General features: G+C 46.9%; 1 protein-coding gene across 8 annotated transcripts in view; it reads left to right on the top strand.

Moving 5' to 3' along the window:
• Positions 1-25,255, top strand: part of XPNPEP1 (X-prolyl aminopeptidase 1) — a 51,190-nt gene that overhangs the window by 7,630 nt on the left and 18,305 nt on the right. For all 8 annotated transcript variants that reach the window (XM_069567587.1, XM_069567583.1, XM_069567584.1 and 5 more), the window contains 7 exons: positions 3,937-4,061; positions 14,798-14,861; positions 16,270-16,374; positions 19,668-19,760; positions 20,014-20,157; positions 21,851-21,946; positions 24,051-24,132. In XM_069567587.1, coding sequence (XP_069423688.1) covers positions 3,945-4,061; positions 14,798-14,861; positions 16,270-16,374; positions 19,668-19,760; positions 20,014-20,157; positions 21,851-21,946; positions 24,051-24,132 — 701 coding nt within the window. In that variant the 5' untranslated portion in view covers positions 3,937-3,944. The remainder of the gene's footprint in view (positions 1-3,936; positions 4,062-14,797; positions 14,862-16,269; positions 16,375-19,667; positions 19,761-20,013; positions 20,158-21,850; positions 21,947-24,050; positions 24,133-25,255) is intronic.

Genomic DNA, 25,255 nt, shown 5'->3' with positions numbered 1-25,255 from the left:
CTAAAGCTCTGGGTGCTGGAGGAGCAGCTTGGCATCTGTGAAAATGCTAAGATGCTGAAATTGGAGTAAACCAGCCCCTTCTATTTTCGTAACAAGACATGTAGGAATCCCAGCTGGTGCTTCAGATTCAGATTGAGCTTCTACAGTGTATCAGTTGCCGTGTATGGTGCTTTTACACAGGCTGTCATGTTAAATTCTTCTAGCCACCCAGTGAGGTAAATAGGGTGTGCTCTTCATGTAATTCCAAGCAGCAAAAAGTCTTTTGTTTGTGATAAAGGTTGAAGGCTTAGGAACTTATTTCTAAAAGCAGACCCACATATGCAAGAGACTTTCAAATGAGTCATTCTTTTTAGAGCATGATTTAAAAATACCTGGCAATGTATGGGCTAATTTTACATCATGCACTAGGTTTGTTGTTCTTGGCTCCCCACGTCTCTGCACACCCTGATTAGCTCTTGGCTGCTTCTAACGTTTCTGAAAAGTAATGGGATGTGCAATGAGCAGATGCTAAAATACGGCATCTTCTAGGATCCTAGCTTTCTTTCACAGAAGATTCATCACTGTTATGTTGAGTCTGAAAAGATAGGCACAGTGCTGTGATACTCATTCAGCCATCTTCGAGTGAGCTTATGCATGTATGAGATGCTGGGCTAGATAATGGATTCAGGGATGAAGATGACGTGGCCTCTGCCTTAAGGAGAAGCAATATAGCCACCAATTCTCACCATTTCTCACATTGCTTTCATAGTTATTGTAGTTAATTGTGTATCTACCTCTAGTAATTGCAAACACAACATTTACTATGTGCCAGGTGCTGCTTCTAAATGCTTTTCATATGATAGTCCATTTAATCCTCATAAAAACTAGCCTATGAGGATCGCCTGCCATGGTTTCCATCTCCTCCATCGTGACTGTCATTTCAGCTGCCGCCGCCACAGTGGTTGGGTCTCGTAATTGTACCTGCTTTGTCTCCTCCTCAACTCTAGCTGCTCACCTGTTCCCTCACTTGTAAGGCTGGTTGTCCTGCAGCCACCTTTTCTCACTGTATCCATCTCCATGATAGCTGCCTCCGTGGCCGCAGCCCATTTGTTGCTTCAGCCACAGCCATCCTATCTTCTGGCTGTGGTATTAGGAATCTTTTCGTTGAGTCTCATATAGGTGACAAAGACGTGTCTGCATCAGACCGAGGACACTGAGCAAATGTGAGGGGCGTGAAGGGTGAGGAAGGCAGGCTCAGGGGGGATGTTAATAGTGGTGAGGGTGGCAGGGGGCATTGTGGAGGAAAGTGTGAAGATGGCCCTGTAGTGGAGAGAAACTGAGGATGCTGGTGATCCCAAGGGAGGCCAGTCTGGAGGAGGAATGTATTGGTGAGGCGAGAGATGGTGATGAAGGTCAGAGTGTGTGCTGAGGAAGCAGGCTGCGGTGACCAGGAAGCAGAGATGTCCTTGACCGGCTCCATCTTGCCTTTGATGGTTTTCAGCGTGTGCTTGCTGTGCTAAGTCATGTCAGTCGTGTTGGACTCTTTGTGACCCTAAGGACTGTAGCCAGACTCCTCTGTCTGTGGGATTCTCCAGGCATAAACACTGGAGTGGGTTGCCATTCCCTCCCCCAGGGGATCTTCTTGACCCGGGGATTGAACCCGTGTCTCTGATGTCTCCTGCATTGGCAGTCAGGTACTTTACCACTAGTGCCACCTGTAACTGAAGATTTTGTGCTTGCCATTGGGTCTGTTGACTTTACTGATGAAGTCAGTAACTGATAGTATTGATCCGTGCTACAGTCAGCACAATATACACCTAGTCAGTGCTAGCAAAATCCTTAAGTCAGGATATGTCCAAATGGAAGTCAAATTCTTCTATTTGGAAGAACAGAGGAAACTAGTGATGTCAAAAGAAAATACATTGGTTTCTATCATATAGTTGCTTTCTAAAATTCCAGATGCTCAGGCTGTACTCCCCCCTAGGTAGCTCTCATGTGCCACCAAGGTTGGAATACTGCTCCAAAGGATGTTTATGTTTTTGCTTGACTTTTAAAAATATTAAATTGCTCAGAAATATGATTCGGAAGCACAAATTTATTTTGAAACCCCAAAATATGTCATAATAAAGTTTTCAGATGCTGGCAAGCTTGTGAAGTCACAATAGGCTTTATTTTGAACTCAGTGGAGGTGTTAATGTATAAATTTAGGTCATTAGATACTTCTGATCCCTCTTTTTCATGTACATAAGAAATTATAGGCTCAGTAGGACAGACAAAAGGAAAGGATGTCCCTCTGAAAAGTATTCAGAAGCGACTGAAATGCAGGGATCATGGATATGTTTGACTCATGAATAGGACTGTTTCTGGTGTCTCTCTCTTTTGGAGACTTCTGTCTTTTGGAAACTTCTGAGTGGGAGCCCTGAGGCCAGTAACTGTAGCTGCCCCTGCAGGTTACAAATAAGATGGGGCACTTTCCCAGTGAGTCCCAAGATTAGTATCATACCCTGTAGGGGAATCTATTGGAGATAACCGTAGAGACTGAGGGTTTTATAGCCCAAGGTGGTGATGGTGATGGAGAAGCACCAGATAAAACTGTTAAAGAAAAAGAACCAAAATGAAAAAAAAGATCCATACCTAGCAGACTATAAGCTACGATGAGTCAGAGTATACACTTTTTAAAAAAGATTTATTGATTTATTTTATTTTTGGCTGTGCTGAGTCTTCTTGATGCACTTGGGCTTTCTCTAGCTACAGCAAGAGGGGGCTACTCTTCATTGCAGTGCGCGGGCCTCTCATAGCAGTGGTTTCTCTTGTTGCAGAACGTCGGCTCCAGGGTATGCGAGCTTCAGTAGTTGCAACATATGGGCTCAGTTGTTGTGGCTTCCAGGCACTAGAGCAATAGCCCAATAGTTGTGGCACACAGGCAGGCTTAGCTGATCTGCGGCATGTGGGAGCCCCTGGGACCAGGGCTCGAATTCATGCCTCTGCATTGGCAAGCGTATTCTTAACCACCAGATCACCAGGGAAGCCCCAGGGTATAAATTCTTAAAGATAACCTGTAGTATAATGACCTCAATATAACTCTCCATTATTTACAGGATGGTACATTAGGATGTTTTTGGTTAAGCCAAGTATTTTTTATTTGTTTGAAAAATTGGTTGGTAAAATACAAAAGTCCCAAACACCAAACTCTGGCTTGGATGTAGACCAGCAGGAACTTGAATTTATTAACGGTGGCAATGCAAAATGGTATAGCCACATTAGCAGACATTTGGTAGTTTCTTAGAAACCAAATATACTCTTACCATATGATCCAGCAGTCATGCTCCTTGGTATTTAGCCAAAGGAACTGAAAACTTACATCCATACAAAAACCTGCAACATGGATATTTATAGCAGCTTTATTCAAAATTGCCAAAACTTGGGAACAACCAAGATGTCCTCCAGTTTGTGAATGGACAAATATTAATAGGCTGTGGTACATTCAGACAATGGAATAATAATCAGCAATAAAAGAGATGAACTATTAAGTCATGAAAAGACACGGAGGAACCTCAAATCCACATTGCTAAGTGAAAGAAGTCAATCTGAAAAGGCTTTATACTGTGTGATTACAACAATGTGACTTCCTGGAAATGGCAAGACTATGAAGGCAGTAAAAAGATTAGTCATACCAAGGGATTGGAGGAGAGAAGGGAAGGATGAATAGACTGAGCAGAGAGGATTTTAGGGCAATGAAAACTATTAAACTCTTAAATCCTAATGATAGGTACACGTCACTAGAGATTTGTCAAGACCCATAGAATGGACAGGGTAAACTATGGACTTTGGAGGATCATGGTGTCTCAGTGTAGATCATCAGTTTTTATACAACGTTCCTATCTGGAACTCAGCTGGTCATTGAGTTACGTGGGGCAGTCTGACTGGTTTTGGAACAAACTCTTCCTGTTGTTGCAGACAGCAGAATGGCTCCAAAGGTAACTTCAGAGCTGCTTCGGCAGCTGAGACAAGCCATGAGGAACTTGGAGTACGTGACAGAACCAATCCAGGCCTACATCATCCCGTCGGGAGACGCTCACCAGGTACTGAGTGGAGATGGGCTGGTGATGGGATTCATCAACCCCTCCTTTCTTTTCCTCCTTTCCCCCCTCAGTGTTTGTACTCTAGGATTCTAGTTGTCAAACCACATCCGAGTGTGTCCTCCAGGGCTCGGCACAGGGAACTGTGTCCATTTGAACAGTTTCTTAACTGTAGGATTTCTCAGAGCCTTTGATATACTAGGGTGCGCTGTGTAACTCTAAGAAGCAGATGAAATATTCAGCATTTTCCAGATTTAAATGTCTGTGGAATTTCCAGTCATCTCAGAGTGGAGTAGGGGACTCAGTGTTCCAGGGAATTCCTTTGTCTGTTGATCTTTAGTAGCAGTTTCTTTACAATAAATGGGTTCAAACTTGCTCCTTGAAGAGGGGAGAGAAAGGGGAGAATAGTATGTAAGGAGGAGAGGCTGCCGAAGAGGAGAATTTGGCGAGTGAAAGTGGTTGAAAGGTTGAAGGAGGAGGTGGGAGAGCAGGTGTTAAGTGTAGAAGCAGAAGATCAAGCAGGACAGGGGGTTGTTGGATGTGGGAAGACGTGGTGACCGGGTACGTTAATGCTAAGTTTAGTAGGCAGTGGGGAGATAGACAGAGACGTGGGATTTAGGGTGGGGGTCTGGTAATGGAATTCTGCCATCCGCCTCTGTTGTTTAGATGAACAGGATTCACTAACTCCATAGGAACCAGGGTTTCACCTTTCGTCCTGACTGAGGACTGAACGTGAGTACGTAGCGTGGCTTGCACAAGTTGGGCCTGAGGAGTGTAGGTGGCAGAGGAGGCGGGCATCCCACCCTTTAAGAAGGACAGACCTTGGCCTCATCCTCAGGGAACTCCTTTCTTCTTCCCCTGCCTGGGTACTTCTGATGGGCCCCTACCTGCTTCCTGTCTGCCCCAGAGTTCAGCCTTTGGACTTGGGCTTCAGGTCACATGGATTCTCTGCTGGATTCATCAGTGGGGTTTTTCATTCTCTTGCCTTTTAAGCATCAGGCAGTTGCCCTGGACTGATTTGACTGTAACTGCCCTATTGCAGTATTGGGCGGGATGGCGGAGCATGTCATGTAGCAGTTGGTTTAGGGTCTTCCGTAAGTCCCTGTATCAGTAAGGTTCTCCAGAGAGACAGAACCAAACACATGCATATGGGGAGAGAGGGAGAGGAAAGAAAGAGATATTATGATATTTTGAGCGGTGGCTCACACAACATCAGCTCCCTTGGTTCTCAGGCTTCGGTTTGAACTGGAATGACACCTCTGGCTTTCCTGGTTCTTCAGCTTGCAGAGGGTACCAGGGATGCTTTCACATCAAAGGCCTGAGACCCAGGAATGCTGAAGTCTGGAGCAGGGAAAGATGGATGTCTCATCTCGAACAGGAGAGAGCAAATTTGCCCTTCCTGCACCTTTTTGTTCTCTTCAGATTCTCAACGGATTGAATGCTGCCCCTGTATATCAGTGAGGGCGATCTTTATTGGGTCTGCCAACTCAAATGTTAATCTGTTCAAGAAACAACCTTACAGACACACCCAGAAATAATGTTTTACCAGCTTGCTATCTGGGAATCCCTTCACCCAGTCAAGTTGCCACCTAATATTAACGCTCACAGCCTCGCACACTATTGTCTGAAATCGGGTCTCTCCTTTCAAAGAGTCTCACAAGCTGTCATGGAGTCCCAGCCAAACTCTTCATAGTTTTGCTCTATTTATGAACCTTCACCTCCAGGTGAGGCCTTATTACATGGAAAGATGTGACCTGTGAGTATTACTTGCTTCAACTTTTGAAGGTTTTTTCCACTTAAGAGTGTTTGGAAACTTTGTGGTGTTGGTGTTTTAGTTTTCATTTGCCTGAAGTTAGGATAAAATCTGTCTGTTTACAGACAGAGGAGCCTGGCAGGCTACAGTCCGTAGGGTTGCAAAGAGCCGGACACCACTTAGTGACTAAATAACCAAATAGGCCCAAAGCAGTTTCTTATTCAACTTTGGGAACGGCAGCGACACTGGCCAAACCCCAGGTGATGTTCCAGGTTTCCGCTTAGTGTCTCATCTCCTATAATAGGTCTGGAATTTCAGAATTGGATGGCTCCTCCACGGATAAGAAAGGTGAATCTCTAATCATGGAAAAATGTGTTTTCCAGCAATGTCCTAAAACAGAAAAGTTAAGCTTGCTTGATATTAGCTGTCACTTTCATTGCAGAAGTTACTGTTTAGGCTCATCAACTTATATTCTTGGACTCTTGCTGTCCCCTTCTCTTTCACCACGCCTGCCCCCCATTTTTCTCTTATAATCTTTGACTATCATTCTATTGCTGTAGCCTAGCCATCGGCCTTGCCAGGCAGGAGAAGTTGTGTTTTGTTTGTTTGATGCCTGTCTCCTGACTGCCATAACAGGGCTAAGTATTGGGTACTGGCTAAGTAGAGGGCCAGCAGTTAGCATATTGATATGTGTATGGACTCTAGAAACTGTCTGGGTTCTGGTGCCAGATTTATCACTTAACTAGCTAGCTGCTTGATCTCAAGTGAGTTACCTCAAATTCCTAAGTGTTCATTAAACTCTCTGGGTCTCAGTTTACCTATCAGCAAAAAAGGGAATAATGACATGCCTATCTCTTAGGGCTGTTACTAGGATTAAATGAGTTAACAAATATAAATGCTTAAAGTGTATCTGTCACCTAATAAATCTCTTTATATTTGTTGCTATTATTGTTGCTATTATTACTATTATAGCGATGAATGAAGGGAAATGTTCCCTTAAACAGATTACAGAGTAGATAGCCCCTGTCACAAATATAACACAAAGTTCAACTAGTAAATGTCATAGAGAAGAACTCAATCAGTCCAATAGAAATATGTGAGGCATGTATGTAGTTTAACAATTCTAATATTTATGGTGGAAAAAAAGTAAAAAGAAACAGTGAAATAATTTTTTTTTACCCCAGTATGTCCAAACATATTGCCATTTTATCACATCATCAGTATAAAAATCATCAATGATATAATTTACATTCTTTTTTTTAATACTAGGTCTTAAATTCTGGTATCTACTTTATTACAGAACATCTCAACTTAAGTGTGGACTGTTCATTGGAAATATTTGATCTATATTTAGATTTCATAAGATCTGCAGTTGAAAAGTGTACTTAGATGCCAAAGTTGTTCCAAACATAGTAAAAAAAATTTATGATAATAGAGTCTTGAGCATCATTTTTAAAATTTAAGTTATTTGAAGTGAAATAAAATTAAACATTTAGTTTCTCAGTCACATTAGCCACATTTCAAGTGCCTGGTTGCTACATGTGTCTGGGGGCTACTGTAATGGTCAGCACAGATTTAGGTAAAGTGCAGACTGAGCTCATTGGTCAGAGAGAGTATTTGAAGCTGGCAGGGTAAGGATGGAATTGCATCATGTTCACATTTCTATTTAAATGTAGTAGGGACCCACTGTGGGTCTTTGAACAAGAAGGTAATGCGATCAGTCAGTGGGAGCAGTGTTCAGTGTAGATTGGAGAAGGGAGACACTGGGAACTGAGAGCCCTATTTGGAGGTCCTTGCAGGGTCCTAGAGTGAGGGTGCAGAGGGCCTGGACTTCGGTGTTGTCCTTAGGAGCAGGGAAGAAGGGAAGGATTTAGAGGAGAAGCAGTAGATAGATTCGGAGAAGGCAAGGGCAACTCACTTCAGTGTTCTTGCCTGGAGAATCTCAGGGACAGGGGAGCCTGGCAGGCTGCCGTCTATGGGGTCGCACAGAGTTGGACGTGACTGAAGCGACTTAGCAGCAGCAGCAGCAGCAGCAGCAGCAGCAGCAGCAGCAGCAGCAGCAGCAGCAGCAGCAGCAGCAGCAGCAGATAGACTGAGCAAGAACCTTGCAGGCAGATGAATGAGGGAATGGGGAAGTTCGGAGACTGGGAGGGTTTGTGGTGCCATCCACAGAAAGAAATGAGAAGCCCCACATTCTTGCTTCGGGTCCGTGAAGAGGAAGGGCAAAGCTGGGATGACTGTGAAGTGGGGCCTGGGTCCACACCAGGATTTTGAGGACAGGAAGGAGGGCTGGCTTTGCGTGTGAGCTGCCACAGCAGCCTCCTTAGTCATAGAGAGGCTGCTGTTCTCTGGGGCTCTTGTCCTAGCTGTTTCCTTTCAGGCTAGATTCTGGGTTGATGGAATTTCTCCTCTGGGTCGGGGAGGGAGGGTGTTGGAGAAGGGAAGACGAATCTTGAATTCTGTCCTTTGTGTACTTTCCAAACCAGAAATGCAGACACCCACACACTGTTGCTGGAGAGAATATGCATCCCAAATGCGTGATTGTGCAAGGTCTTGGCACTCCAGGGGTCTGCTCTTCTCTGTCCTCTGTGACTCTGAGGGTTTTTCCTTTTAAATTCAGAACAAGGGTTATGGTGTTAATGAGTTTGGGCCCTGAGGGACTTTTACTGCAAAGATGTGTCCTTTCTCTCTTACAGTTTTCAGGTACTGTTGAAGTCAAATGTTGGGATTTGTGGGCACCACTGGCCCCAAACCAGGAGAATCGTTGGCTGGGGCCAGAACTGCACTGGCACCACCTTTGAGAAATCTGAGCTCTTCATCTTCTCCTTCTGTAAGGCCCCTCATTCTGCTTTTGGGCACAGCTTAGTCAAAAGATCACGTTCTGGCGGGGCTGACTCTGCCAACTTGAGTTTTTGGCTGTGTTTATGGTTCCTCCTTCTGGAAGACATGAATCAGATTTTCCTAGACTCTTTGGATTCTACTCCCATTCCTCCCGGAGCTGGCTTCCTGTTTTTTATTTCTTAAATAGGCTCTCTCCTGGGGTGGAGGTAGTGATTTTTATCCCACAGTGATTTCAGCCACTGTCTTAATTGGAGTAATGTTTGCTGTGGGAACACATCTCAAAGTTGCAGTGACTCGGTGCTATAGAGCCTTATTTCGTTCCTGTGGCAGTCCAGAGTGGGTGCTTGTGGTTGGTGGGTGACTTTCTTCCACTAGGAAGAGGGGTGATTCAGGGATCCAGGCACTTTCCATCCTATGATGCCACCATTCCAGCTGGCGGAAGGGGAGTAGTATGGAGAGGGCACATCCGTCTTGCATTGCCCTGACCTAGACAGCACTTCCCACCCACTCTGCATTGGTGAGAACCAGTTACGTGACCCCACCTAACTGCAAGGGGGTCTGGGAAATGAAGTCCTAGATGGGAAACCAACCGCTTTCAGTGACTATACAGTAGGGAAAGGGTATCTTTGATTCTTTGGACAGCTATTCAGTGTTTTTCCTGTTACCTCGACTTGGTTTCATTTAAACGAGACGAAAATGCTGAGGACTGGATGTTACCTCAGTATTTGGGGTTTGGTGGTTCTCGTCTCTGTTCACAGTCTGAACTCGGGGACTTCCTGTGCACACATAGCCATTTAGTCTTTCGGTTTCATTTTTTTTGAAAACCTCATATATCTGAGGCATTGTGCCAGGCTTATGGCTTATGAGGTGAAGGGCCAGTGAGGGGCACAGATGTCACCCCGCACAGGCTCACGTAACTTGAGTCGTGCTTACCATGGCACCCAGCCATCGCCTTGCTTGCCCTGTTCAGTCTGCACGTGTCCATGTTGCTCACTCTTCTTAAAACCCAGCTCTGGTCACGTCACTACCCCCTCTTGAAATTTTATTCTCTATCTAGAACTTGCAGGAGGAAGTTCAAGCCTCTAAGTGTGGTGTTTGAGGTCTTGACCGTTGTCTTCAGCCTGCCTTTCCAGGAATCTCTGCTGCCACTCCCTAGAACGTTCTGCCTCAGCAGTCAGGCTAATCATTCGCTGTCCTGCCACAAACCTCTGCTCCTGGGCCTTCTTGAACTTTCTCCCCTCTCCGTGTTACCTTCCTGCTTCTCCTCACCTGTCTGATGGGCCAGGTCTAACCTCTGAGCTTGGCCTGAAGGATTCAATTCAAAGCACATCTGAGCTTGGAACTATAGCAGATACCATACTGCATATGCAGCATAATTTATGTGCTGATCATTAGGGCTGACGTTTCACTGACACCTGTCTTATTTTGTTTGCTGGACTGTCCACTCTGAGAAGATATTTTCCTATGTTTCCCATAGAGTCTAGTTCATCATCTGGTGCATAATAAGTGCTGTAGTTTATCAAAAGCTTAGCATGTGCTAGTTGCTTTATGTCATACCTCAACCCTCCCACATGGGTGTTTTTGTCATCCCTGCCTTACAGATGAAAAATTGAACCTTAGGTTTTACCCAGCCAGTAAGTGTGGGAGCCAGGCTTGAACACAGGTTTGATTCCTGGGTGTGGGAGTCATCTGTCACGTGGTTGATGAAAGTAGAGGTGAGTGGGGGGCATCCTTGTTCCCTTAGAGTTTATAATCCAGTTGTGCAGACCAGATGTGCAGTCTGTATACAGAGTAAAAGATGTTGCTTGGCAGTGTGGTAAGGGCACGGACTTTGGAATGTCAGACCTGAGGTCAGATCTCAGCTCTGCTTTTAGAGCAGTGGTGTCTTGGGGAGGTAAGTAGGTAGTTTACTTCTCTGAGCGGCTGTTTCTTTTCTTTTCTTTTTTTTTTTTTTCAACCTATAGGTAGGTAGGATGATACCTTCCAGAGCTGCTGTTAAGATTAGAATCAGGGGGAATGAAGATAGTTACTGGCAACTAGGCAGTCTTAGCCAGTATTATTTGTTATCATCACCCAAGGTGGGGGGCATGGATCAATGCCAGTGCGGACAGTTCTGTGAAATTCAGAGATGTGGGAGGTCTCTGAAAGCTGGGTGGGTCAGAAAGCTTGTGGAAAGGGGCAAGTGTGAGCTGGATTATGAGATATGGCTGAGGCTTTCTTTCTGTTTTTTTTTTTCCTGTAGCTTACTGATATGCTTTATTTGGCTGTGTGTTATTTCATTGTTTGAATTAGATGCCAACATTTAAAAATGGGATGGTATCTCACGAACATACATCTGTTTAGCCTCTCCTGAAATACTGAAGGTGGAGCCCACACCGCAGCATGACAGGAATCAGAGCTGAGTAGGAGCTGCTCTCTAGAAAAGGCAGCCCCTTGTCCTGCTTTACTCTTTTAGTTTACCTGCCGTACACTAGGGCTTATGAGTTCAAAACCCCAGTTATAATCCCTTCTGGTCTTCTTCCTGTTGGACAAAGCATTAGCTTCCTGTTGCTGCTGTAGCAAACTTAGTGGCTTACTGTGGCATACATTTAATATCTTCCAGCTGTGGAAGGCTGGAATCAGCAGGGGTTGGTGACTTTCGGAGGCTCTGGGGACAATCCATTTCCTTGTCTTCTCCAGTTTCTAGAGGCCACCTCCATTTCTTGCCTTGGAGCTCTTTCTCCATTTTCAAAGGGGTGGCTAAAGTCTTAAGTATGAAGAAAGGTTCATCTTTCTTTCTGCTCGTTCACTTATTCCACAAGTATTGGTTGTGGGCCTGTGCCCGGTTCAGGGACAGTGACAAACAAGACAGACAAACACCCTGACCCCCTGGTGCTTACATTCTGGGCAGGACAATACAGTAACAGCATGAGAGTCATGAAGGAGAGCACGTGCTAAACCGAGAGATAGAAGAGGCTGTGTGGCTCCTGGAGCTGCAGAGTAAGCTTCTCTGTGAAGGAGACATCTGACCTGAAATATAAGGAGCTAGCCATGCCATGATGAGAGGGAGGCTTTTACAGGCACAAGGACGAGCACGTGCAGAGGCCCTGAAGGAGGAATGAGATCAGAAAGTGCAAGGAGCAAGAAGCAGGTGGTGTGGCTGGAGTGCCGTGAATGGGTGGGTTGTGGGAGGGCAGTTCTGGAAGGAGAGCAGGGCTTGATCAAGCCATGCCTTGGGGACTCTGCTGGGGTCTGAATTTTACTCTAAGTGTGATGGGAAGTCATTGATGGGTTGTAAGTATGCTGCTAACGTGATGTGATTTCCCAGGTGGTGCCAGTGGTAAAGAATCCGCCTGCCAGTGCAGGAGATGCAAGAGACATGAGTTTGATACCTGGGTCAGGAAGATCCGCTGGAGTAGGGAATGGCAACCCACTCCAGGATTCTTGCCTGGAGAATCCCATGGACAGAGGAACCTGGTGGGCTACAATCCATAGGGTCACAAAGAGTCAGACATGACTAAGCATGCATCCCCTTGAAAAACATAACATACACACACACACACACATGCTATTATGATACACACACATATAGACACATGCTAATATGATATACACACACATGCTATTATGATACACACACATGCTAATATATACACACACACATAGACACATGCTAATATGATGTATACACATGCACACAGTTTGGAAAGCTCACTATGTGTGTGAAGAGTGGATTGCAGGGGCAGTGGTCCAGGTAGAGATGAGGGAGGCTTGGATAGGGGTATTAAAGATGGACAGACATCACAGTTTTAGAGAAAAAGCCCATGGCTGTATTTATTTGAGACTTTTCCCTAGTATCCTAAGGCTTTGGCTTATTTTAGGCCTTTTGCTGCTCTCTAGGGAGAATGTTCCCAGGCTTTGCCAGCCTCATGGCTGAGGGAAGTGGGGGAGGCCTGGGCCAGTGCCTGTCTGGCGTCTGCTTAGCCTTGTTGGTGTGGAGGTGACAGCTTCGGTCAGCGATGTCTTTCTGGCATGTTGACCACTTAGGTCATGTCTAGACATTCTTACCCCAGCCCTCATCTTGATCCCAAACCAAACACATCCACCTGCTGTTAATTCCACCTCTCTTCAGAGAAACTCTAGGTAAACCCCTGGGGGGCCCCCATGCCTCCTTCCAGGCTTCCCCAAGTTGGGAGTGGGCACTCTTCAAGAGTGTCCCTGTGTGCCAGGGCCAAGCCAGATCAAGGCCAGCAGTTCTTCTCTGCCAGCCCCTCACTCCAGTCCTCGCTGTGTGTCAAGCGGGAGAGCCCCAAGCCCAGGGGACCTCCTTGTCGCTCGCGTGTCCGCTCCAGGTCTTCTCTCTTCTGTGCTGTGACTGTTAGCACAAGAGTAGTTTTCCCAGCCTCTCAGATGCTTTTTTCAGCACTCAGGAAGCAGACATTAGTATCATCTCTTCTCTGTGTATGTGCAGCTCTCTTGGGTTTCTGGTGAGTTGTGTGGAACATGTACTTGCTATTCCTCACAGCACAACTTGGAGAAGGGTGGGAAGCCACTCCCCCATCTTGGCCTTTTTTTATTTTTTTCAGTCTCGCACTCAGTAATTGCTGGGTTAATAAACAAAGGGCTCTACAGTTCATCAGTGATGCTGGTGGCCATTTCTTTCTGTGTGCTTAGTGCTATCTGGTCAATGTTCCTTTGTGTTTTGGGGATCAAACATTTGCTTGCCGTTGCAGTCAACCATCTGAAACGACCCGTTGTAGAAGCGAGGACTGAGGCTGAGAGAGCGGGAGAGGTGCGTCACCGAGCACGTAACTGGGCCTGCTGGAGGGCAGCTGTGGCTCAGAGATCACAGAGCTCCTTCATGCCACCATTGTGATTCTCTGTGGCCCTTCCTGTACCTCTGTGGGTCTCGGTCTTGTGACTGGTCTGAGGCTGCAATTCTGACTGCCTTGGTGAAAGGGGAGGCTTTCATCCACATGGCAGGAATGAAATCTGGGAGCCAGTTTTTCCCCTATGTTGTGTTGATTGTCCCCAAATGCCCTCAGGTCCAGCCAGTGCCTATGCCCACCCTCCTTCTCTATCCTGAGCACTTTGGCTGCACCATTGGGGATCTTAGTTCTCCCACTAGGGATCAAACCTGAGCCACCTCCATTGGAAGCACAGAATCTTAGCCCCTGGACCACTCTATCCTAAGCCTTCTGAACTCTGCCAGGTCCTTCAGCTCAGGAACAACCTGCTGACAGGAGGAGGAACAGCAGCTCTGGGCTCAAGCAGGTCAGATCCTGGCCCTGCTGCTGACCTGTTAGTTACTTTAAGATTCTCTCTTTGAACCTCAATTTTCTAATTTGCTATTGGTCTTATCCCGGAGAATCATTTTGAGGATGCAAGATGATGTGTTTAGGGGGGCAGTGTGGCATAGGGCTTGAGTTGAGCTCTGGAGCTGACTGCCCAGGTTCAAATCCTGACTCTGCTACTTTTGAGCTGTGTGAGTTTGGACAAGTTCCTTGAGTCTCTGGGCCTCACTGGCACAAAAGTACACACTGTGGCCTCGTACCCTGTCCCCAGGAATGGAACCTCTTACTTTCTTCTCCCTGATCCCATTCCACTCAGAGGCTGGGGAGGACCTGGAGTTGAACATGACGTTTTATTTTGCTGAAGCTTTCTGGGTTGGAGGAAGCATTTGTTCCCTAACAGGAAGGGACAGGGTCTGCGTGGGAGAGATTGGTGACACTGCCTTGGATAGGGGATACAGACAGGAAGTTCAGAAATAAGCTGATAGCTAAAGAGAGTTAAGTTAGAGAGTTATTGGCACATAAAACAGAAATTCAGGCTTTTCAGAAAAATAACAGATGCCTAAATGTCAGTGGCAAGGAAGGGAGAAGGCTATCAGATTGTTTTTCGAGTAAGATCTCAGCGAGGAAAGAGCAGTTTTGATCTATTTCTCTTGCTTTGTTTCCCAGGTGAAAAATTGAGGCTCAAGGGAGCCCTTAATTAATTAGGGTTGCCTGTAGTGTGCACTAATTTTTTTTTTTTTTTAATGTTCAGCTTGCCTTTTTGGCTAGATTGTCAGTTCCTTGAAGGCAGGTGCCCAGCTTTTCCCAGCCTCTGTGGTCCTGCTGGGCTGTGACTGATCAAGGTCCACTTCCTTGACCTCTCTGTTTTCCAGAGTGAGTACATTGCTCCGTGTGATTGTCGGCGCGCCTTTGTCTCTGGATTTGATGGCTCTGCAGGTGAGTCACTAAATTCTCTCTTTGTTCTTGTGGCACTTGTGTTCGCCTCCCTAAAATAGCTGGACCCAGTTTCAGTCTGTGATACAGAACCAAAAAGAAAATACAGACCAGATGTCCCCATTGACCCTGTGCAGAGGGGGCATGGTCCCGGTGCCTGCAGCTCCTAAGCTTACGTTTTAGTGACTCTCTTCTCTCATGTGTTAATGATGCTTCTTTTTAATGACTCTTTTGCTTTTCAAGTCAAAAAATTTTATTTTAAAAATAGTCTTGGGGGACTTCCCTGGTTATCTAGTAGAAAAGAATTCACCTTCAAAGCAGGGGATGTGTGTTTGATCCCTGGTGGGGGAGCTAAGATCCCACATGCCTGGGGCAGCCAAACCCTCCTGCTGCATCTAGGGAAGCCTGCAGGCTCTTGAGCCTGCCTGCCACAATGAAGACCCAGTATAGCCAAAAAAAATATTGTTGAACTTTTTATGAACTATAACATACAGACAGATAAGTTTATCATGAGTACCCCTGTGTAACTGGCACTGCAGATACGAAATGAGACACGAGTGGCATCCTCAGGACCCCTTCCTTAGCTTTCTGGTCCCCCGTAATTCTCTAAGCATTTAACTCTTGGTTTCCCCCTTTTCCCTTTCAACTCGAATAATAAAGATTAATGTTGAGCTACACTGGCATCCTGCATTACTTTTCCAAGAGCTGTTGTGCCCTTGAGTTTCAGGGTGGGTTTCCCCTTCAGGCTCCCATCCTCTTAAGTGGCTAGGCTTGACGGGAGCCCCTCTCCTCGCAATTAGCGCACTGCTTCCATTGATGTAGGTGCATGTGTTGGTTGGCACATTCCAGCTGATTTAGGCTGACACCTCTGCTGAAAGGCCCTGAGTTCTTCTGGGCCTGTGGGAGCTGAGGGCAGGTAGAGGTGGAGACGTAAACTCCCTGCGTCTCCCTGAATGCTCACAGCGCCCAGGCGGTCTCTCTTGGGAAAGGCAAAACACCTCCCTTGGGGTGTCTGTTGGAGCAGGTGGCTGTGATTGCTGAGCAGGAACCATTTCCAGCTCACTCCTGTTGACTAGAGGCCCTGTGGCCCTCTGTCCACAGACCCCTGTCCTCCTGGCCTTGACTCACGTTGTGCACATGGGGTCCTTTCTGTGCAGGGACCAGTACCCAGGCTGCCTCCAGACTGCTGCTTTCAGCAGTTGGCCCACAACTGGTTGTCAGTGGTACCGTCTTCTCTTGCCTGGAGGTTTCCTTGGAGTCAGAGGCCCATCTGCCCCACCAAAGTGGGGGTCGGTGGTGGGGCCACGCGGTGTCTGGGGCCTCTCACCATGCTCGCCTGCCTGCTGTCATTTTGGGCAGCTTCTAGGTGTTTGTCAGGAACCTCTCTCATTCCTTTGCTCCCCTCCTCCAGGCACAGCCATCGTCACAGAAGAACATGCGGCCATGTGGACTGACGGGCGCTACTTTCTCCAGGCTGCCAAGCAAATGGACAGCAACTGGACGCTCATGAAGATGGGTGCGTAGATGCAAAGCCATCTTAAGTTTAGCTGGCCGACTCGGGAGGAGACCCTGGAACTCCTCAGGGCTTGTGAATCTTAACCCTTTTATGGGGCCAGGGACCCCTTTTAGAATCCAAGGTGTCTTAGTAACAAACTACCGTAGATGGGGTGGCTCAAACAACAGAAATTTAGAGAAGGGATACATGTATATGTATGGCTGAGTACCTTCGCTCTTCACCTGAAGCTACCAAAACATTGTTAATCAGCTGTTGTTGTTCAGTTGCCCAGTCGTACCCAACTCGTTGTGACCCCATGGACTGCAGCTATACCCCAATACAACGTAAAAAGTCTAAAGTTTTGGGGGAGAAATTTTTTTCAGTGGAAATTTATCTTTTCATGGCTGGTGGCTGGAAATCTAAAAGTCTAAAGTTTTTTTGGGAAAAATTTTTTTTCAACAGAAATTTAATTTCTCATGGCTAGTGGCTGAACGTCTGAAATGAGGGTGCCAGTGTGGTCAGGCTCTGGTGAGAGCTGTCTTCCTGGCATGCAGACAGCCACCTTCTCACTTATCCTTACATGGTTCTCTCTTTCTCTTCCTCTTAGAAGGCTACCAATCCTACTGGATTAGAATTCTACCCTATGACTTCATTTAACCTTCAGTATCTCCTAAGCCCCTGTCTCCAAACATAGATCGCATTGTGAGGTAGGGTTTCAGTGTATGAATTTTGAGGGGAAACAGTCCAGTTCATGGTACAAGGAAGAACAAGAGAGTGACAGGCTTCTATATACAAACCATCATGCATTCAATTTTGGAAGGCCCTGGCTCAGAACCCTCGTTTCAGTGAGGAGTAGCTGAGGGCCAGAGAGGACCCTGTGCCTTTGACTCATGCCCTGGGGCCTTCCCACTGCTCTCTGCTGCCTTGTGATTTCAAATGAGGTGAAGGTAAGGAGCCCCTGGCAGCTGAGTTAGGAAGCTCTCCCTCTGAGGAGGATCCTGACTCACTTCTGGCAGCTTAGCCAGAGGGCAAGAGCATGGGTCTGCAGCTTTCTTGGGCAAGTTACTTCATCTTCAGTTTCCTCATCTATAAAGTGGAATGATAATAGTACCATAAAATGGTGAGGATTAAAGAAATAATATATGGAAAGCATGGAGCTCAGTGTTTATTGGATAATGATGTGTGTGTGTACATGGGTTTTCATTTAATTGCATGCTATATTTTTCCTTGTCATCAGAGTAGTCTTTTGAAATACGGTTTTAGTGATTGTACAAAGGTACAGCCTGCTGCATTTTGAACTTGGACAATAGAAGGAGGGGAAAGCAGCTGCCAGGGCTGAGTGAGGAAGAGGAGAAAAGGCCAAATCCCTGATGTTTCTTGTTTGTTGTTGGAAGTTATGCGGAAATCGGGTTGTTACCAGACTCACAGTTCAGGGAACAGAGGGCTGTTGATACTGAGTTGAGTTGACCCCAGGATCTATTTTACTGAGGGTGTGTGTGTGTGTGTGTGTGTGTGCACGCGTGCATGCACGCACGCCTTCATGCTCCACACACTCTCCATATACATGTATAAATGTTTGGCTTAGGGAGGAATTAAGAATGTTTTTATCCTGGCAATGGATTTGTTTTAAACGTGGGTTTCTCAAAATTCTTTTAAACTATAGAAACGGCAACACTGCAGGTTGGTGTTGTCCCAGTTGCGTTCTCTCTCACACACACAAGCACAGGCCTTCGGGATTGTGGGGCTGTTAGGAGTGGATAGGCCTCTCTCTAGGCCTTTGTACTATTTGATTACATGCCTCTCTGTTGCTGGTTCATGCGCCCTTAGCATATGTGTATATTTTTTTATATGTTAGATGCATGTGCTATGTCCATGTGTATTTCACATACAAGCAAAGTTTAATATCTTAATTTTTAAGAAGAAGTACAAATGGAAGTTCTGACACTTTCTGCTTGCACCCCAGGGTCTCATTTAGTGTGCTTCTGGGATGTGAGCATCTCTCTTTGGGGCCTAGACTCCAGCTGTTACGGATGTCAGTGCTTTGGGGGTCAGAGTGTCAGAGGAGTGAATACTATCTGCCTCTTCCCTAGACCAGCCCTGGGGGAGGAGCCGTTCTTCCCTCCAAGCCGTCTCTAGCCTCTGCCTGCAGCCCACCTCCTCGCTGGCTCTCCAGTGTAGGGAGGTTCTGGTGGGTGTGGCTGGGGAGTGATTGATCCCTTTGGTTTTGCCCAACATCTGTCTGCTAGGAGATGATATGACTTCACTCTGTGAGTTATACTAGGGGCATTCAAGAAACTTCCTTAATAATTGGCTTGTTTAGCGGTTTGAGGAAAAAAATAGGAAAGAATCAGATAGGAAAATCACTCAGTGACAGTTTCTAGGCAGGCTTTTAGAACTGAGTTCATGAGCTCATTTCTTTATAAACCTTTGAACGTCCATTATGTGGTGAAGGTAGTAAAAGTCAGCACTGTTTTGGAATATGAGAACTTTCACTCTTTGATATTTTACCGAAATGTTTGTTAATTGTTTAGCAAAAATCTGATGAAAACGTATACATCTGAAATGTACAAGATATACTGGGTTGGATTAAAGAAAAACTGGGATATCAAAAATAATTTTAGTTCCTTTTGTGAAGCTTACTTGGTGTCCTATGACTAGTCTCTTAGAAACGGAAAGGGCTGTGTGCTCTTGGTAATTGGGAAGCCCAGGGAGCCAGTTAAGGACATGATGTTGGGTTCCTGTGTGCTCCTCTTACAGTCTTTGGATAGATTTCTGCTGCTGAGACTTGAGCTCAGCCCTCCAGTTAGGCCAATCGTCTGGCAGGGCCTTTCCTCTGCAATGATGCCCTCCAGGTGAGGCGAGAGCCCTGCGCGTGTGTTTGCCTTACCTGGGTGGGACGTAAGGGAAACTCTGAGCTTCTGCCTGCACCATCTCACCACTCACGCTCTCATCACCATTAGTGGGGGCATCAGAGAAGGCCGATGAGATGATCTTCAGGATGACATCATGCACCTGTGTTGCAATGATTCCCAGGATGCCTTTTACCAGGGGTCTAGGGAAAATCCTGCTTCTTCTTTCTTCTGTCTCACCCTCCCCTTATATACCATCTTTATGCTTTCCTTTTATAGCATCTAACTCTTCTAGCCTTCCAGGATGAAGAGAAGTTCAGATTTTCCAAGTGCTGTCAATCCTTTTTAAAGAAGATGCTTCGTAAAGATCCTGTTCTCATGTTATTGGTGAATTGCACCCTTCTGGGTAGGATAGCAAGCTCAGGCTCCCTGGGAATTGTTTCTCATCAGTTCTTCCCTCTGTAGGTCTGAAGGACACACCAACTCAGGAAGACTGGCTGGTGAGTGTACTTCCTGAAGGATCCAGGGTTGGTGTAGACCCACTGATCATTCCTACAGGTGAGTAAGCTGAAGCCCTGCCAGCTTGGGTGAGGCCTGGGGTTCTAGATGCCTCCCCACCCTCCTCGTTTGCTTGTGGGTGGTGGAACCTTTGGGGGCTCAGCATGACATGAGGTCACAGCGGAGGTCAGGGTGAGGAGAAGAGTTAGCAGAGGGCCGCAGGATTGCCTGTCAGAAGGTGCCAGGCTCTCAGAGCCCTGCTGCCTATAGAGAGTGTTCAGTTCACAGCTAGATCACCAGTGTTTTTCCTCAGATTACTGGAAAAAGATGGCCAAGGTTCTGAGAAGTGCTGGCCACCACCTCATTCCTGTCAAGGACAACCTTGTGGACAAGATCTGGACAGACCGCCCCGAGCGTCCCTGCAAACCGCTCATCACACTGGGCCTGGATTACACAGGTCAGAACCACGGCTGCGCCCAGCAGGCCCTGGCCATCGTCCCCTCCACTTGAAGTCCTCTGGAGCCAGGTCATTGAGCCGATGGGAGGATTTGGCCCCTCTCTGGCACGTGGCGCGTTGGGTGCAGCAGGAGTTCAGTTTGCTTCCACTGTTGGCACCTGCGTGGGCATAGTTTACTCTCGCAGAGCTCCTCTGGGTAGACCCACGGGTGCTGCTGAGATGGCTTTTTTTTTTTTTTTACCACTCAGTTGCTCACTGCCCCTCTCACGCATCTGATATTAGACACAGAGCCTAGAGGTTTCTAGATTCCATGTCCTTTTCTTCTGCCAGCTCTTGTAGGTTAATCTTCCCAGGCCCCCTGCCCTCTCTCTGTCCTCTGCCCTAGAGGCTTTGGGGAGTGGGTGGGTTTCTTTGGCTTGCGTGATAGTGGTGAGTGAGGAGCAAGTTCTGTGAACAGTCTGTGGGAGATGAAAGTGTGGATTTATGGGAGAGTGAGGAGTGCAGAGGGAAAGGCCTGGAGGTGGGGCAGAGGGGAGTGAATCTTGCTGTAGAAATAGCAGAGGAGAGGTGGAGCGGGGCTGTCTGGAATGCAGGCACATTGCCCAGAGGGGTCCTGGGAAGAAAGCGTTACAATGCAGACTCTCAGCCAAGTTTTAAGCAGAATTCCCGAGCTGATCTTCACAGCAGCGTTTGGTTGTGGGGACACCCCCAGTCTGCTTGCTTCCTTGTGACACTCTCACCAGAGGGTATTGCAGACGGGGGAGGGGAGTGAGGAGTGGGGGGCCCTGGGTCAGCTAAACAGTGTCCATCAGCATGCTTTGGATTCTGCTGAACTGAAGGAAAGGCTCTGACCTGTTCTTTACAGAGCAGGGAGAGCAGGTTTGGCTGGTGAGACTTTGGGTCAGCAGACACGTGAGTGCCTACCATGTGCAGGGCACTGCCAGGGGCTGCGTGCATGAGACAGATGCCTGCCCTGTTCATAGGTGGCTGTACCATGAGGTCCAAGTGCTGTCTCATGTCAGGTGGTGGTGGTGGTAGTGGGGTGAGCTTCTCTGGGGCCCACAGGAGTAAACAGGGAGTTGCTGGCTGTGTCTGACAGTGCATGTGTGGTTTGGAAGTGGTAGTCACACTGAGACAAGCTGTGGAGAATTCCTAGATCTTAGCACTGAAAGGCAGGCTCTAGAAGTGTAAGATGGAGGGTGATATTTGCCTGACCTCTGAAGATTCGGTGAGCTCTCTCTGCTGGTTAGTGTCTTCTCAAAGCTCCCTGTGCTTCCTCTATGGCAGCAGTCCTTATACAGAAGGGTAACTGATTGCTGGTTTAATTATCTGTCTTCCCTTCCAGACTGTAAGCCCCATGAGGGCAGGGACTGCTCAGAACTGTAACTGCCGTGACCAGCAAAGCATCTGCAGATATTGATGCCTGGGCAGGAGAGAGGTTCCATAGACATTTGTTGGATGAACAAATGGATTAAATTTGTTGTGAGGCAGTCCGGGCTCTGGACAGTCAACTAGCTTAGATGGAGTCACTTTTCTTGTATGGGATTGGTATCCAGGCATTCTGTCCGCTCAGATAACATGCTCCCTGGAATGTGGTGCTGGTGAATGTTTGGAATGAGTTCTTTCACTTGGCTCTCAACAGTCCCCAGGACCAGACCAGGGGCTGGAGTGGCAAGTATGTTTTTTCTTGCAGGCATCTCCTGGAAGGACAAGGTTGCAGACCTTCGGTCGAAAATGGCTGAGAGGAGCGTCGTGTGGTTTGTGGTCACTGCCCTGGATGAGATTGCGTGTGAGTGCTCTGGTTTCACTGTTGGGGCGTGTTACCCAGTCTCTCAGTTGGTTCTCTGGGAATCTGTGTGTTCACAGAATTCAGTTTTCTGCGTGGTCAGAGAATAAGCAAAAGACCATCACCAGTGGGTATATGGCATGCCAAGTGGGATGGAGAAGGGATTATTTTGGATGGAGAATTACAGGGCATTGGGGAGGAGATTGTGGTTGGTCTGGAGCCGTATTACAGCCAGGCGCTGATGCTAAATCTGTGGTGGTGTCCCCCTCTGGCCAGGCTGCTCAGTGGTGTGACAGCTCCGAGGAGGCGTGTTTTCTCCACACTTTTTGTGTCTGTCAACATTGGTTTGTCTCTATAGGTATGGAAGTGAGCTCAGAGGAGATTTTTTTTTTCTTTATACTTCTGTATTTCCCAGATTCTTCACAATGAGGCTATTCTAGAAATATTTCTACTTCAGAAAACTCAGGAGCTGAAAGTTCATCAAACCTTTTGGTACAATAGTAGTTTTTAAATCTTTAGATTTTAAACTATCCTCATGGAATTGTTCAGTGCCTTCTAGAACCTGAATAGTTGAACCTTCTTTTTCTATTTTCTGACTGGATTTGACCCAAGGTACCTGAGAAAAGGCACTGCTTTATCTTTTTATTTTCTCACTAGAGAAAGATGGCATACTGCACAATCTCTAATGCGTAGCCCTCAAACTTTGTTACATGTATCAGTGATTTATATCCCTGATTAACTTAACAACATCAACATCAGAGAAAATAACATATGAAGCTAATCTCTCCTCTTGATTATTTAAATATCCCCTGTTTTCATTGTGGAAAATCTGGGAAGTGCAGAGCAAGTAGAAAAAAAAAAGTCACCTATAATCTTCTTGCACAGAATCAGTTAACATTTCTGTGCATATATAATTTTGTAACTTGGTTTTTTCCACTGTATTTACTCTAAGCATATATAAACATGATTTTAAGTGAATATTAAATATCCCATCATATGGTTATAGTGCAATTTACTTAACCATTCCTCTCAGGATGACCTTTGAGTTATTTCTGCATTTTCTCATGATTGTATTACAGGACTGCCATCAAAGTCTTGGTGCATCACAATCTGTGTCTTAGTTTCTGATAATTTTCTTTGAGCTTTTGGTTGACTTTGGAGGTGGTGTTATGGGCTGGAGGGTGTGTGCATGGTAGGGCCTTTGATCTCATGCCGTATACCTGCCAGAGAGGTTGCACAGCATGAATACACCCCTCTTGCTACACTCTCACCGACCCCAGGTACTATCATTTAAAAAGAATGCTAGTTGGGTTTGATGGGTAAAACATATTGCCTCCATGCTGTACTTGAAGAAGCCGTGGTTTTAAAATAGCGGCAGTGCGTTTGATACCAGGGTCTTTTTTGCACTCTGATTCTCAGGAGAGCAAGTGTTAGGCTGCGGGAGGCCCCGGGATGAGAGCTGTGCTCAGCACCGGTCCCTCTAATTTCTCCAGCGCGCAGTGACCTCGCCAGGGCCCTGACTCTGGCCATGCAGGTCCTCCACCCAGCCGTGGCTCCGGGTGGGCCGCCGGCTCGGGTTTCATTCATGGGCCCAGAGCCCCACTGACTCACTGCTTTTGTTCCTCTGCTGGGAAGCTCCGCCTCCCCGGGGCTCCTGACCCTTACACAGAGGGCCTCATCTGGCCTCCCTGGTGGGTGGGTCTCCGTTTTTCTACCCTCAGTCTCTTGCCTCAGAAGGGACCGAGTGCTTGGCTCCCGCCCTTGTACTTGGGAGTGCCAGAGGTTTTTCTGCGGCAAGGCCAGGCCTGGCGGGTCACCGCCGGGTGGACCATTTCAACTCTTTGTCTGGAGGGCAATTCTGACTAATAACTCTTTCCATTCCCTTCCCGGGATGGTGATGTGGCAGCGAAAGACACAGTTCTGGTGCCCTCATTTGGTGGATATGCGCAACTGCAGCTCAGAGGCGAGACAGGGAAGGGAGGCTCCAGGCCTCTCTGAGAGGTCTAGCCGGCCCTTCCCGGCCAGTGGAAGCGCTCTCTGCATCCTCCCAGCTGCCCCTTAACTCGCAGTCGGGCGGGTGACAGGAATTTTTTTTTTTTTTTTCCAGGGCTATTCAATCTCCGAGGATCAGATGTAGAGCACAATCCTGTATTTTTCTCCTATGCAATCTTAGGACTAGAGACGATCATGTGAGTGTTGGCCCCGAACCTGAAGTCTTCCCCACAGCTCCTTGGAGCCCCAGTCCACCACCCTGGCCCGGGCCCACTGGTCTCAGCCTGATGTGCACCAGGGTCGTGCTTTTCTCCTGCCCTTTCCTGCCTCCCCTTCCCTTCTGCCTTCCTTAACAATAGTTATTAATTTATATCCTGCCTCTCTTATAATCCTGAAAATTATTGGTGGTACTAGAAAATAAAAAAATTAGTGTCAAGGACATCAGAACAAAACCAGAGAGAGTAAGCTTAGTTCACAGAATCCCTGCTGCAAAGACTTGTTTAGGCCGCACATTGGACTCCTCACAGCCAAGGCAGAGAGGGATATGGGCTTTGTTATACACAGTCCTGGGTCCACAATGCAAATAGACCCCATCATTCAGAAAGTCAGAAGTGATGCAGGAAAAACCCCTGAGTCGTGCCTTGTTGAATTATCTTTTAAACTGCTGCTTGCAGCCTTCTTGCCATTGCTTTTCTTGTTTGAGTGGCTTTCCGCATTCAGATGTGTTTATTGAGTGCCTATTATGTGCTAGAGTCTCCACTAGGTGTTGGGGTGAATGAGGCAGACAGGGTCCTGGGTTAGAGTTGGGGATTCTGATGCATAGTTGGCACTCACTTGTCACTGGGGCAGGTATGGATGTTATTGGAGGGGCCTGACCTGATCAGAGGAGACAGTAATATTGAGACAGAGATTCAGGGTGCTTGGGAGTTAGCTCGGTGAGTAGGGAATGAGGAGGAAGAGAAACAGGTGATCTAATCTGGGGAGCAGCATTCTCAGAGACTTTGGGCAGGAGAGAGTGCAGTGCAGGTGAAGGACCCAGAGTGGTCCAGTGTGGTTGAAACCTGGAGTGGGAGACCGGCAGGTATTCAGGGCCACATAAGCAAGGCCTTGTGAGTCAGGTTCAGGAGCTTGGGCCCTTGTCCTGAGGATGCTGTGAGTTTCCACAGGGAACCACATGGTCAGGCTTGTAAATCATAGAGAATTTATGATTGGAGTGAAATTATGGGGTAGATTATGATAGAGAATTTATGATTGGAGTGAAATTATGGGGTGGATTATGATTATTGAAAAATAGAGTGGATAGGGAAGACTTGGAGAAGG

Source organism: Ovis canadensis, chromosome 22 (genome assembly GCF_042477335.2).
Source record: "Ovis canadensis isolate MfBH-ARS-UI-01 breed Bighorn chromosome 22, ARS-UI_OviCan_v2, whole genome shotgun sequence".
NCBI classification, from domain to species: domain Eukaryota; kingdom Metazoa; phylum Chordata; class Mammalia; order Artiodactyla; family Bovidae; genus Ovis; species Ovis canadensis.
This window is presented reverse-complemented; position numbering and strand designations above follow the sequence as displayed.